General features: G+C 35.3%; 1 protein-coding gene across 2 annotated transcripts in view; it reads right to left on the minus strand.

The window, feature by feature from the left end:
* The window catches only part of EIF5B (eukaryotic translation initiation factor 5B), an 84,774-nt gene that overhangs the window by 21,510 nt on the left and 47,820 nt on the right, over positions 1–15,444 (minus strand). The window contains exons 10-14 of one of the 2 annotated variants that reach the window (XM_045980335.1): positions 12,171–12,454; positions 3,949–4,056; positions 3,656–3,766; positions 1,178–1,245; positions 488–629 (exon numbers count right to left, since the gene is read on the minus strand). In XM_045980335.1, the coding sequence (XP_045836291.1) occupies positions 488–629; positions 1,178–1,245; positions 3,656–3,766; positions 3,949–4,056; positions 12,171–12,454 (713 nt within the window). Of the gene's footprint in view, positions 1–487; positions 630–1,177; positions 1,246–3,655; positions 3,767–3,948; positions 4,057–12,170; positions 12,458–15,444 lie in introns of both variants that reach the window. The other variant, XM_045980334.1, reaches the window with a different exon arrangement.

Consider the following 15,444-nt stretch of genomic DNA (forward strand, 5'->3'; position numbering starts at 1 on the left):
TAAATCAAAATAAATTTCAACTCAAAGATGTGTGGGAATGTTGACAGCTGCTTTGTTCAGTGTGTAAATGGATGAAGTGTGATACTAATCAGATAATGAAATATCACTCATCAATGAAAAGGAACAACCAACAGTATATGCAACAACATGGATAAATGTAAAATAACAAGAGTAATGGAAAATGCCAGAGTCAAAAGATTACACACTGTATAATTCCATTAATATGAAATTATAAAACAGACAAAACTAGTCTACAGTGATAGATCAGTGTTTGGGGTTGAAAAAGGGGGTAGGCTTACACAAAAGAACATGAGTGAGCATTCTGGGAATATGGAGATGGTGGTTGTTACGTGTGTATAAATTTGTCAAAATACATTTAACTTAGAATGAGTACATACTGTTATATAAAAGTTATACCAGGATAAATCTGTTTAATCACAAAAAATTAAGAAGCACGTTTCCACATTAATTATTCAGGGGAGCTTACCTTATTGAGTGCAACAATAAAGGGACATTTTTTGGATTTTAGAAGGTTAATCGATTCAATTGTCTGGGGCTCCAAACCATGCATAATATCAACGACTAAAATGGCAATATCACAAAGAGAACTTCCTCTGTTTCTCAGATTACTGTTGAAAAAGAGGAAAAAAATGCATAAATAGAAAACTTGAAATTACTCCTTTAAAGAAACAAATGTTTCTTTGTAAAACCTAAATGAAAAAAACAAAATGAAGCACATGCATTAAAAATTTAAGTGCCATTAGCCCTTAATTTGCCAAATGCTTATCTGACACAGTGAACTGATATCAGCTGGAATAAGTTAATTCCAGAAGTTACTCCAATATTTCTGCAAATTGTATTGGCCAAGTTTTTTGCACTACAGAATATACTCAAGAGGTGACAGATAAGTTCCACATATAATGGGTTTCACAGGAGACAGACCAAGTATGCATTAGTATTGGTTTTTAAAAGTAAAAAAGATCTCTATAAAAAACAAGTATCCAAATAAATTACTACTTACTCAGTAAGGCACAGATGATGACTGGTAATTACAGGGACTACATTTCTTAAAATACTACCCCAATGTTGATTAATCAGACGTTCTCATTCACTGAACCTTTAGATTTAATGGTTTCTAGCAGTTTGTTTGATGCCAAATAATGCAATTTGCTCTTACCTGAAAGACTCATGCCCAGGAGTATCAATAATGAGCATTCCTGGAATTCGTACGTTCTCTCTATCAAACTAGAAAAGGTGGGGAAAAGTAGAGAGCTTAAGGAAGCCAAAACAATGAAAGTTCCTTTATAAAAACAATTATTCAGCCATGAAAACTTAAAAACATCACCACTTCCTTTTCTAAATAAATGGTTTTACAACAGTCAGTGAGTCAACCAGCAAAGCTCTATAGTCAATATTTTCATTAATCAAAAGGAGTTTGCAGGAGGAAAAACGAAACGAGAAAATATTCTCTTTGTTCAGCTCATAAAACCATAGTGTATTCTAATTTTGAGCAGATTATCAATAAGTAACAAATGACATTAGTTGTCTGAGAGTGATTATCTATAAAAAGGTAACATGCAAGAAGAGGTTCTGACTACTTAAAAAATGTATCTAGTCCAACTTTACAGCAATTCTAAACTTTGAAAAATATCCCCAAGTATGTTTTAAAGAAAATTTACTATACCAACCTAAAATATTAAGGAAAGACTGCCTTATTTAAATAACATCATAAAAACCTGACTTTCTGAACAGAAGTTCTTTAATGAATGGAAAAAAGATTAAAACATGCCTAATATGGACATTCTCTTTTACCCTAAATCATGACACTGACCAGTAACTCTCACACACAATTTTGTTTACTTGCTTATCTACTTTTTGTCAATCTTCAAGTGATTTTCCAAAATCTTATCTCCTGATCTAGGTCAAAGTGATTCAAATGTGAAACATCTCATATTTGTATTCTGGTGATCTTAAATCAACATTAACTGAGCACCATAATTATTTCCACTTCAGTGTCTGAAATACAAACAATTATAATTGTCATATAAAAGCTATCCTGAGAACTTTAATACAGACCTAATAAAAATCATGCTCTTTATTAACTGTGTTCAAACGTAACACCAGATTTCAAGTTCTGGCAACTGGTGGAATGAGCTGTTATAAAAATCCCCAATGACTAACACACAGAAATACCAGATAAATTATAACCAAGATAAATTTTAAACTATGAATTTGAAAAACTGTAATTCAAGAAAACTGTCCTAAAATAAAGATTTTAAATTACAAACTGAAATGAAACTGGAAAATTTCCATATAACTAGAAAACTGACCCAAAACAATCAACCCCAAGGTGCAGGAAGGCCGCATTACTTATAAAAGGATGAATACCAGCTTATGATCAGACTTGATTGAAAGGCAGTATTTTATGTGAGAAGAAATGAGAGTAACCTCTAAGATATTTAAGGAAAGAAAATGTGAACTGAGGAAGCCAACTAATTTCCAGGGTGAAGGTCACAAAGTTGGTATGCAAGATTCAAAAACTCGAAGAATATTATTCCCCTTATTCGTTCCTTAGGAATGTACCAGAAAACAAGCTACATAAAACACAATCTCAACCAAACCCCACCGTCCCTGCAAACTGGAGACAAACTCAAAGACCTTTCCTATACACAGAACTAAGACCAAATGAAGAATAAAGGGAAATGCTAGCATATAATAATTTATGCTCTGTGTGTCATTTATCAGTTTGTTACACCTTATTTCCAAATTTACCTTTTTTACCTGTTCTGTGATAATGGAACTAGGGAATTTTTACAAGGCTCAGTTCCAAGATTAGAGCACAGTACGTATAAGATGAGCCTAAAACATCCTGCTATATCAGACACAAGGATGTAAACAAAGACTACTAAAACTAAATCAAAAAGATTCAGGAGTCAATCACTGGATGAAAACGAGACTCTCTCACCACAAGAATAAATGAATTAAAACACCGTAAATATGTTAATCTATGACTTTAAAGGAAACAAAACAAAACCGCTCTTTATAAACATGGATAAAGGGTTTGGAATAACAACATTCTGCAACCTCTAACACACTAAAAGGTAGAGATTCCACCTGATTTCGATTGAAAAAGGATCTAACAGAGGTCTTCTGAGGTAAGGGCCAAGGTTCTATCTCCTAATATATGTGACACAAAAGTGTTTGCTTTATAAGATTCATTAAGCTATACCTTAACCTTATGTGATTTTATTTATTTTGAATAAATTGAGTCTATACAAAGAGAAAATATTAGGGAGATAATGAAAATACAATCAATGTGATAGAAGGAGAAGAGAGGGTCAGGGAGTAAACAGTTTTCAACATGGAAATCTATAGGAAAAGTGTTAAAACATTCAGGGGAACAATATACTCTAATTTCTAAATAGCAATCGCCTTTGGAAGCAAGAGGAAAAGAAATGAAAAATGAGGGCTCCTATAACATCTAGTGTTTTCTTTAAAAAAAAAAAAAGATCTTAAGTAAAACAGCAAAGTGGCACAAGTGTTAATTATGCAGAGTGAGCATATGAATCTTCATACTATTTTTTTTCTGTATCTGAAATAATTTATACCTTAATTTTTGTTAGAGATTAAAACACACCAAATACACTGTACTTACATTTTTAATCATCTTAGTCTGTTCATTAATAGCTTCCAGAGGAACATTGGTGGCTCCAATCTGTTGTGTAATGCCACCTGCTTCACCATCTTGTACATGTGTGTGACGAAGCTGGGATGAGACAGCAGATTCACATTTGTATTTTGAAATATAAAAAGAAGCAAAAGCAGTAAGAAAGTGCAACCTATTTAATGTAACAGAACTGCCTATCTGTGCTATGGTTTCTATTAGCGTTTTATAAGGTATTATTCACTTACTTAAACAGTTATATCAATACTAAGTTATTTTCTTACTTTATCTAGAATTTTTGTCTTCCCTGTGTCCACATGTCCAAGTACACAAATAACAGGAGCTCTCAGCTTTTCTGTATTTACATTTTTACTATGTTCGAGGCGCCGTTTCTAGAAATTAAAAAAAAAATCACAAAATTATTATTTCAAACCTTATCATTATTGTTCTCAAAATTATGTTGCAAGAGAATGCCACAACCTTCATGCAAGTTCTTTGTTGATTTAACTACGTGTAATTGCATTTTACCACATAACCTTTACAATCTAATTGCAATTATAGTACCTCTGGACAAAGAGAAACCTGTTAAAATGAATTTCAGGACAACGCTGTTAAACAGGAGTAAAAATAGCATGAAGTTTTGGCTTCAACTTTCTGAACACTTTTGTACACTGCTTATTTAATAGAATATAAGAAAATGACCTTGTATTCCATCCAGGGCATATACAGTACATCCTCTAGCTTATGTGGGGTGTTTGTATAAAAGGAGATATACTCTTGCAATCAAACAATTTCATTAAAACTTCAAAACTACAAAATATTTTAACAATTTATTTTTAAACTTTATCCGGTGTACAAACACTATAAAACCTTTCAACTGAGAGATGGTTTACTTAATCCCCAGCCTAAGATGTCTAATGACATTTCCTGCCTCAAGATACCACTCATTATGCCTGAGAAGCATCTCCTTGCATCACAATGCACTTCTCTTATAGCATTTACCTAGATACTTTTTCTAAGATACTTTTTTTTCTAAGATACTTTTTCTAGATACAGTTTTCTAAGAACCAAACAAAAATACACATGCCAGCAGCTCTTTGAAATGCTAACATTTCAAGTATAGTAAAGCTGGCATTCAAATGAGATAAGACTTCCATCAAAATTCTGAAGTAATGTACGAAATATCTTCCATCTAAAAACCATTTCTGTAAAAAATTCTTTACTTTCATTTCTACCACTGGACACTGGATCTTTCTATAGAAAATAGAATGAAAAAACATTTTGGAGTGTTACAAGTCAGATTGTAATTGTAATTGTGTAATTGTGACTGTTTACTAACAAGGAGTAGTACACAAGAGCTTTAAACTCTGTGACTCAAATGCAAATGTTGTGACCTTAGTTAGGATTTGATATGGTTGAAAATTGTCTTTTTCTCCCACACTTGTATCACTAAAATTTTCTGGAGGGCAATGCAGTAGACTTTAACTCAGAAATTCTACCTGTAAGTATTTGTCCTGAAACAATGACACAAGCATAGAGAAATATATGTGTACAACAGTGTTTGTTCATTGCAGTATTATCTGTATTGGCAAAAATTAGTAACCACTTAATCATCTGTAGCTGGGGAATTCGTAATGAATATTTCCTCAGTCCCAGGGCTGAAAACTATCTGGTTGCATAGACTCGCTTAGAGACCCCTATCCACAATGGAGATCATTACCCAGGATGTCTGGTATGGATTTTAGAAAATTATATATAGCAAGGTTTTGGAACCATGAAATTTGTTATGGACTTATCTCTCCCAAATTCATATACTGAATCCCTAACTCCCAATAGGACTGTTATTTGGAGATAGAGTCTTTAAAAAGGAGGTAATTAAAGTTAAATGGGTAGGGCCCTAATCCAATAGGACAGATGCCCTTATAATAGGAGGATTAAGAAAAATCTTTCTCTGGGCATGCACAGAGTAAAGGCCATAAGAAGATAAGACTCAGTGAGAAGGCAGTCATCTGCAAACCAAGAAGAGAGTTCTCACCAGGAAACAACCCTGCTGACGCTTTTATCTTGAACTTTTAGCCTCAAGAGCTATCAGAAAATAAATCTCTATTGTTTAAGGCACCCAGACAAGAAGACACAGATCATGCTGTCTTGATGATGACAGCTTTGTAATAGAGCTTGAAGTCCGGAATTGTGATGCCACCAACTTTGGCTTTGTTCTTCAATATTCCTTTGGCTATTCGAGGTCTTTTCTGGTTCCATATAAATTTTAGGATTATTTGTTCCATTTCTTTGAAAAAAATGGATGGTATTTTGATAGGGATTGCATTAAATGTGTAGATTGCTTTAGGTAGCATAGACATTTTCACAATATTTATTCTTCCAATCCAGGAGCATGGAACATTTTTCCATTTTTTTGTGTCTTCCTCAATTTCTTTCATGAGTACTTTATAATTTTCTGTGTATAGATTCTTCGTCTCTTTGGTTAGGTTTATTCCTAGGTATCTTATAGTTTTGGGTACAATTGCGAATGTTTATAGCAGGAATGTCTACAATAGCCAGACTATGGAAAGAACCTAGATGTCCATCAACAGATGAATGGATAAAGAAGATGTGGTATATATACACAATGGAATACTATGCAGCCATCAAAAGAAATGAAATCTTGCCATTTGCGACGACGTGGATGGAACTAGAGCGTATCATGCTTAGTGAAATAAGTCAATCGGAGAAAGACAACTATCATATGATCTCCCTGATATGAGGACATGGAGAAGCAACATGGGCGGGTAGGGGGATAGGAGAAGAATAAATGAAACAAGATGGGATTGGGAGGGAGACAAACCATAAATGACTCTTAATCTCACAAAACAAACTGGGGGTTGCTGGGGGGAGGTGGGATTGGGAGAGGGGGAGCGGGCTATGGACATTGGGGAGGGGAGGCGAACCATAAGAGACTATGGACTCTGAAAAACAACCTGAGGGTTTTGAAGGGTCAGGGGTGGGAGGTTGGGGGAACAGGTGGTGGGTAATGGGGAGGGCACGTTTTGCATGGAGCACTGGGTGTTGTGCAAAAAGAATGAATACTGTTACGCTGAAAAAATAAATAAAATGGAAAAAAAAAAAAAAAAGAAGACACAGATCACCAATATCAGAACCAAAAGACACCACTATTAACCATACAGAAAAAAAGGATTATAAAAGGATACCATAAACAACTGTATGTTCACAACTCAGATGAAACACAGTAGTCAGAAAGACAAAAATTAGTGAAAATGACTCAAGATGAAAAAGAAAATATGACAAAGAGAGAACAATATAACAAGAAATTGAACTAGAAGTTTTTAAGTCTTCGAAAGACAAAAGCTTTGTTAGTAAATTTTGCCACTTAAAACAGGAAAAGTCAAAAACAATCTTTCATAAACTCTTGCAGAAAAAAGGAAGAAGGAACACTTTGTGACTAATTCCAGGAAGCTAATTTTAAACGGACACCAAAACCAGACAAACAAATCGTAAGAGAAGAAAAGTTACTTATCAATATACCTCATGGGTATAGATCACAAAAACCTCAACAAAATATTACAAACCAAATCTAGTAACATATAAAGAAGATTATATCAGGATCAAGTGGGATTTATTCTAGGAATGCAAGGTTGGGCTTAATATCTGAATACCAATAGAACACATCATATATTAGTATAAAAAAGAAAAAAGAATCTCTACACATAGAAAAGGCACATTTCCATTCATGATAGGAACTCTGAACAAATCAGGAAAAGAAGGGAAGATCCTCAGACTAAAGAAGGGCACTACTATTAACACCATAGTTAACGGTGAAAATCTGAATGCTATCCCCCTCAAAGACTCAAAACAAGACAAGTATGTCTGCGCTTACCACTTCTACTCCGTAATGTACTGTTTTAACCAGGGAAATCAGGCAAAAAAAAAAAAAAGGAAATAAGCAGCAATGAGACTGGAAAGTAAGAATTACAACTGTCTTTGATAGAGAACATGACACTGATTATAGGAAATTCTAAGGAATCCATAAAAAATTATTAGAATAAGACCCAGCAATTGCACTACTGCATATTTACCCTAAAGATACAAATGTAGAGATCCAAAGGGGCACGTGCACCCGAATGTTTATAGCAGCAATGTCTACAATAGCCAAACTATGGAAAGAACCTACAGATGAATGGATAAAGAAGATGTGGTATATATACACAGTGGAATACTATGCAGCCATCAAAAGAAATGAAATCTTGCCATTTGCGACGACGTGGATGAACTAGAGGGTATCATGCTTAGTGAAATAAGTCAATCAGAGAAAGACAACTATCATATGATCTCCCTGATATGAGGACGTGCAGATGCAACATGGGGGGTTAGGGGGATAGGAGAAGAATAAATGAAACAAGATAGGATTGGGAGGGAGACAAACCATAAGTCACTCTTAATCTCACAGAACAAACTGAGGGTTGCTGGGGGGAGAGGGGGTTGGGAGAAGGGGGGGTTATGGAAATTGGGGAGGGTATGTGCTATGGTGAGTGCTGTTAAGTGTGTAAACCTGGCGATTCACAGACCTGTACCCCTGGGGATAAAAATACATTATATGTTTATAAAAAAAATAAGAAATAAAAAAATTTTTAAAAATTATTAGAATAAAAATATTTCAATAAAAAGTTACAGGACATGAGATCTATAAAACTCAACTGTATTTCTTTATACTAGAAACAAAAAAAAATTTAAAAATTGTGAACCCATTTTCAACAGTATAAAAAATAAAATGTCTAATTATAAATTTAACAAAAGAACTACGTATCTTAAACTGTGAAAACTATAAGACACTACTAGAAGAAACTGTAAAAGATCCAAATGGAGAATCAGCCTACTTCCATAGACTGCAAGAATCAATACTATTAAAATAGATAATTCTCCTTAAAATTGATCTATAGATTCAACACAATCTCTATCTAAATCTAAGCAAGCTTTTTGCAGAAACTTTCAAGATGACCATAATATTTATATGGAAAAGCAAGTGACCTGGAATAGCCAAAACAAACTTGAAAAGGAATAACAACATTGTAGGACTTCTATTTTCCCTACCTCAAAACCTACTATTAAAGCTATAATAATCAAGACAGTATGGTACTAGCATAAGAGCAGATAATACAGATGATGAAACAGAACTGAAAGTCCAAAACTAAATACTTATATTTCTGAGAATGACTGTAACTGAAAACACAGATGTTAACACAAGTATTAGGATGCAGAGGAACTACCAGAACCCTCAACTGGTGGGAATCTATAATTGTACAGTCACTCTGGAAAATAGTTTAGCAGTTTCTGAAAAAGTTAAACACAAATTTACCATATGATCCAGCAATCTCACTCTTAGGAATTTATTAAAAAAAAAATGAAAACACATTTCCATTAAAACGCTTATATGCAAATGTATATAGTAGTACCATCTGTAATAGCTGCAAAATGGAAACAACTCAAATGTCCTCTAGTGAATAGATAACAAAATACAGTATACTTATACAACACTATCTGGCAATAAAAAGGAACAAAATTCTGATAAAGTCAGCACGCAAGTAAACAGAGTAAATGAAATAAACTAGACATAAAAGACCAAATATTTTGATTGAAATTTACAGCAGTCCCCTCCTTATGCAGGGGTGATAAATTCCAATCTCCTTAGTGGATGCCTGAAACTGCAGATAATGCCAAACCCTATATATATTTATGCTTTCTCCTACATGTATCTAAGATACAGTTAAATTTAGGGGTGCCTGGGTGGTTCAGTCAGTTAAGTGTCTGACTCTTGATTTCAGCTCAGGTCATGATCTCAGGATTTTGAGAAGCCCTGCATCGGGCTCTGTGCTGGGCATGGAACCTGCTATTTTTTTTTCTTTTTAAAGATTTTATTTATTTATTTGACAGAGAGACACAGCGAGAGAGGGAACACAAGCAGGGGGAGTGGGAGAGGGAGAAACAGGCTTCCCACCGGGCAGGGAGCTGGATGCGGGGCTCAATCCTACGACTCTGGGATCATGACCTGAGCCGAAGGCAGATGCTTAACAATTCAGCCACCCAGGCACCCCAAGCATGGAATCTGCTTAAGACTCTCAATCTCCCTCTGCCCCACCCTCCTAAAAAAAATTAAACTGATAAATCAGGGGCACTGAAAGATTAACAATACCTAGTAATAAAATTAAACAATGTTAAGAACATACTGCAAAAAAGTTGTGAATGTGATCTCAAAGTATCTTATTTTACTGTACTCACCCTTCTTCTTGTGATGATGTGAGATTATAAAATGCCTACGTAATGAGATGAAGTTAGGTGAATAGTGTAGTGTTAGGCTACTACTGACCTTCTGACAATACAAGAGAAGGAGGATCACCTGCTTCCAGACTGCAGTTGACCATAGGTAACTGAAACCATGGAAAGCAGAACTGTGGATGGTGGGACTAGGAGGGTGGGGGGGACTGCTATATATGTGGGGCTAGAAATAGGGAATGACTGCAAATTGTTACAAGAAATCTTTTTGGGGTGATGAAAATACTTTAAAGTTGAGTTGTGATAATGGATGCACAACTCTACAAAATTACAAAATGTCACTGAACTGACTGGATCAATTCTTTAGTATGTAAATCATATCCCAAAAAGCTGCTTAAAAATTTGCTGGATGTAGAGGTCCAGAGCATACTGTTATGTGAAAAAAAAGGAATATACTGGGAAGCATGGATGGCTCAGTCGGCTGAGCAGCTGCCTTTAGTTCAGTTCATGATGCCACGGTCCTGGGATCGAGTCCCACATTGGGCCCCTTACTCTACAGGGAGCTTGTTTCTCCCTCTGGCTGCTGCTTCTCGGGTTTGTACTCTCCACCTCTCTATGACAAATAAATAAAATCCTTAAAAAAAAAACACATATATATATACAAAATATATTATCTGTTTTAATTAAACATTTTAAAAAACTTAAAGCTGGGATGCGCCTGGGTGGCTCAGTGGGTTGGGCTGCTGCCTTTGGCTCAGGTGGTGGTCTCCAGGTCCTGGGATTGAGCCCCGCATTGGGCTCTCTGCTTGGCGGGGAGCCTGCTTCCCCCTCTCTCTCTGCCTGCCTCTCTGCCTACTTGTGATCTCTGTCAAATAAATAAATAATAAAATCTTTAAAAAACAAAAACAAAAACTTGAATGTCATGCACAGAACTATGCAAAAGCCTGGGAAGTGAAATAATGGGGAAACTTCTTTCTGCTTTATACCCACTGTCTTTAAATCATCAAACACATTACAAACTGTCTCTCACACATTGGTACAGAGCAAGGAGTTGGCTGGAGTAGGTGCTGTGGGAAGCAGCAGTTACAATGGGGAAGAAGGGAGGAGAATGCCACTGGTATTTAGTGGGTGGAGGACAGGGATACTGCTTACCATCCTAAATGAAGACGACTGTCCCCCACAACAAAATTATACAGCCTAAAGATGTCAACACTGGCAGGGGTGAGAAACCCCAACATACAACAACAGACTTAGTCCTTTAGAAATTCAGAAAATGTATCCCTTTAATACTTTACAGAAGGGTGAGGCAACCACTAATACAACCACTAATAATACATACATCAAAAAAAAAAGATAAAACTGAAAAATCAAGTACAAATGAAAATAATTTTTAAAAAAGGAAAGCTAAAATTGTTTTTAGCTTTAAAATACTTTAACATCCTTAAGCAAACCAGTTTTTAGTATATTATTTATACTAAGCTGACATAATTAAAGAAAACTCTCAAGTCTACTACATTAAATAGGAAAAATGTAGTAAGTTCACTAGGTATGTACACTTTGCTAAATCAAAAGATGCCTCATTAACCCATCAAATTTCAATACCTAAAGTCACCAGATGCTTCACAGTGACTAACTTAAAATACACAAGGCAAACACTAGTTTAACTAGTGTTTATGACTACAGTGTGTATTTTCAGAATATTTCTGCATACCCTTAAGCCATCATTTAAAGAGCACATCAAAATTTGGAGAGAACAAATAGAAACAATGAAGCAGTATACCATTCTGACTTAGGTTAAGGGAGTAAGGTCCTTAGGTTAGGTCAATGTTAAAGACCCAATGTCCAACCCAAGGTCATGACTATTTTGTCCTGTTTTTTTCCTAAATTTATACCTTCACTTTCTTACATCTTTAGCTCTATCTCTGATCTGTTTTAAGATAACTTTTATATATGATTTGGGGTCGGAGACTAAACTCATTTATTAATTTAACTAGCATCACTGGTTGAAAAAGCTATCCTTTTCCCATTGAATTGCTTTAGCATCTATGACTTATCAGTATGTCAGAAATATAAGGATTTTTTTGACTTTTAGTTGTTTCATCATCTGCATTATTTGTTCTTATGCCAGTACCACACTGTCTCTAGTTCAGAGAACCGTTCTAATGATCCCAGATGAGAATCATCTGTGGGGGAGGTGGGTAAAGAGAAAGGGAAAAATAAATACCTCAATCCTCCGTTTGGCTTTGTCATAAGCTCTTTCTTCTTTAGTACGATCATCATCAGAGTCGAATTCAGATTCAGAACTCATTTCTTTACTTGGTTTTTTATCTAACATTTTCCCAGCATCCTTTTCATCTGACACCTTTTCATCCTCTTCATCACCTTCACTGCCCTCACTTTCTCCCTCCTCTTCCTCTTCCTCTTCACTCTCATCTTCTTCACTCTCTTCCTCCTCCTCTTCCTCCTCCTCCTCAGGGTTTTCTTTAACTTCTATATGTATCGTGTTTTCTTCTTTCAAGAAAAAGAAATTTGAAAGTTAAAAATGGAGATTTTCATCAACATTGTAAGACCTTAAAGGGAAAACACTACTAAGGGTGCACTAAGTGTGGCAGTAACATTATAAAGATATCATGAATGCTAATTATTTTCATGTATCATAAATGCAAAGTGTTGGTCACATATTTGCTACAATGAAGATTGTCATTTAACAGTAAAAACTTAATATGTGACTGAACCACACTGTAAGGCGGAATAAGAACTAAGGGAGAAGAACACAACATGTAGAATTTCTTTCCGTTGGGGTCATTTGCCAATTCTGTACTTGATCTTAGCCCAAAGACTGAGAAGCAGTGGTCATTTGCTGATTCTGAAGAAGGCATCTTAAAGGCTAAGCAGTATTTAGGGGTCCAGGCACTGAGTCTATTAAAAAGAGTCAAGGGGGTAAGGTGGATAGACATTGAGTAATACTGTTATTGTGGAATGAAGTCACAAAAAATTGAACACTAGCAATTAGAATAAATAGGAAATAAACAGGACCTCCCCATTATTGGTCAATCACCTCCAGATTCTATCAATTCTAAATCTAGAATAAAATGATTCCATATTGTTAGATTCCTGGTGGATATACACATAAATTCTCTCTGGAGAAAGAAAAACACCATCCCTGATGTCAAATTATTCCTAAAGTTTTACAAGTATAACATCCAGCACAATATATGAAAATAACAAGCCATGTAAAAAAACAATGCACATGATGGAAGCCAGCAAGCCCCCAAACTAAGGGATGCCTGGCTGGCTCAGTCGAATGAGCATCCAACAGTTGGTTTTGGCTCAGGTTGTGATCTCAGGGTCATGAGATCGAGCTCCAAGTCAGCCTCTGTGCTCTGGTGGAGTCTGCTTGAGATTCTCTCTCTGCACCTCGCCCCTTACACTCTCTAAAATAAATAAATAAATAAATCTATTTAAAAAGTTGAAAAATGACTATGTTTCTAACATCTAGGGAGCAAAAGATTTAAAAGTTTATAAAGTAAAACCTTACCAAAAAACAGTTAAATGGAGAATCTAAAACTAGAAAATACTGGAGACAAAACTAAGAACCCAAAAGATGGGCTTAACAGGCAATTAGAAATAGCTGAAGAGAAAACTGGTGAACCAGAAGACAGATCAGAAAAACAATTTAGAATGGGCCATGGAGACTCAATTAGGTGGAAAACGTGAAAAGACATGCTACACTGATATAATAAGAAGGCCTATCATAGGCACAACTAGAATCCCTGAGGTGAAATAACAGCTCATAACACTGTAAATTGATTAAAAATATAAAATCATACATTGATAAAACTCTATAGGCCGAATGAACAACAACAACAACAATAAGCTCAACCCTGGCCACATCATTACTGCTGAAAACCAAAGGCACATGAAAACTTTAGGTTGATATCTGACTTCTCAACAGAAACAATGAAAGCTAACACAAGGGAATAATATCTTCAAAATGTTAAAAAGAATTTCAACAAAGAATTCTTCACTCAGTAAATATACCCTTCAAGAATAAAGAGATAAAGGTATTTTTAGTAAAGCAAATATGGAATGCCTCACTAACAGATTCATACTAAAGGAAATTCTAAAAGGTATTCCGGCAAGAAGAAATGATCTCAAATGGAAGATCAGAGATGCAGAATGAAATGAATTACAACAAAGAGCTGACAATATGAGTAAACTTAAGGTATGATGGGATATTAGAATGGGAACTAATATAAATGGGAATAATGAACTGAGAACTGGATAAATTTGCTCATGTATTCTATGGTCTTTGCAGTCTGGAACGAGTGTAACATTAGACAGTGATAGTTCAAAGACCTATTTTTAAAGTCTCTAGAGTAATTAAAAAAAATAGCAAAAAAGTATGTAACTTCAAGCTCATGGAAGGAGGAAAATATGGAATTAAAAAAAAAAAAGGGGTGCCTGAGTGGCTCAGTCAGTTACAGCTCAGGTCATGATCCCAGTGTCCTGGGATCAAGCCCTGCATTGGACTCCCTGCTCAGTGGGAACCCTGCTTCTCCCTCTTCCTCTGCTGTTCCTCCTGCTTGTGCTTTCTCTTGCGCTCTCCCCTATCAAATAAATAAAATTTTAAACAACAATACCAAACATAGTAAAAAAGTACAGAAAAGAAACAGAACTGGACTCCCTTTCTCTCTTACTGAGAATGGTTAAATCTGGGTTAAAATCTGCCATGATTATAGATTGTCTGTTTCTCCCTGTGTTCTAATTTTTTAATATATATTTCAGTACGGTATTATTAGGTGAATATACTCTGATATTTTTTGATGAATTGACTCACTGAATGATTATTCTGTTTTATTGTGCTGCTGTTGGGAATGCAAACTGGTACAGCCACTGTGGAAAACGGTATGGAGGCTCCTCAAAAAATTAAAAATAGAACTACCTTTGATCCAGTAATCACACTACCAGGTATTTACCCAAAAACTACAAAAACACTAATTCAAAGGATTACATGCACCCCTATGTCTATGGCAGCATTATTTATAATAACCAAGATAAAGAAGCAGCTCAAGTGCCCAGTGACATATGAATGGACAAAGAAGATGCAGTGCATATATACAATGGAGTATTATTCAGCCCTGAGAAAGAATGAAATCTTGTCACTTGCAATAACATGGACAGAGCTAGAGAATATAATGCTAAGTGAAACATGTCAGTCAGAGAAAGACAAATATATTATTTCACTCATATAGAATTCAAGAAACAAAACAAATGAGCAAAGGGCAAGAAAAGAAAAAGAGACAAACTAAGAAATAGACTCTAACTACAGAGAACAAATTGATGGTTACCAGAGGAGAGGAAAGGTTTGGGGCAGGGCCTGGGGAGGGGGGCAAGGGTTAAAGAGGTGATGGGAATTAAGGAGCGTACTTGTCCTGATGAGCACCAGGTAATATATGGAATTGTTGAATCACTATATCATACACATGAAACTAATA

Source organism: Meles meles, chromosome 16 (assembly GCF_922984935.1).
Source record: "Meles meles chromosome 16, mMelMel3.1 paternal haplotype, whole genome shotgun sequence".
Taxonomy (NCBI): domain Eukaryota; kingdom Metazoa; phylum Chordata; class Mammalia; order Carnivora; family Mustelidae; genus Meles; species Meles meles.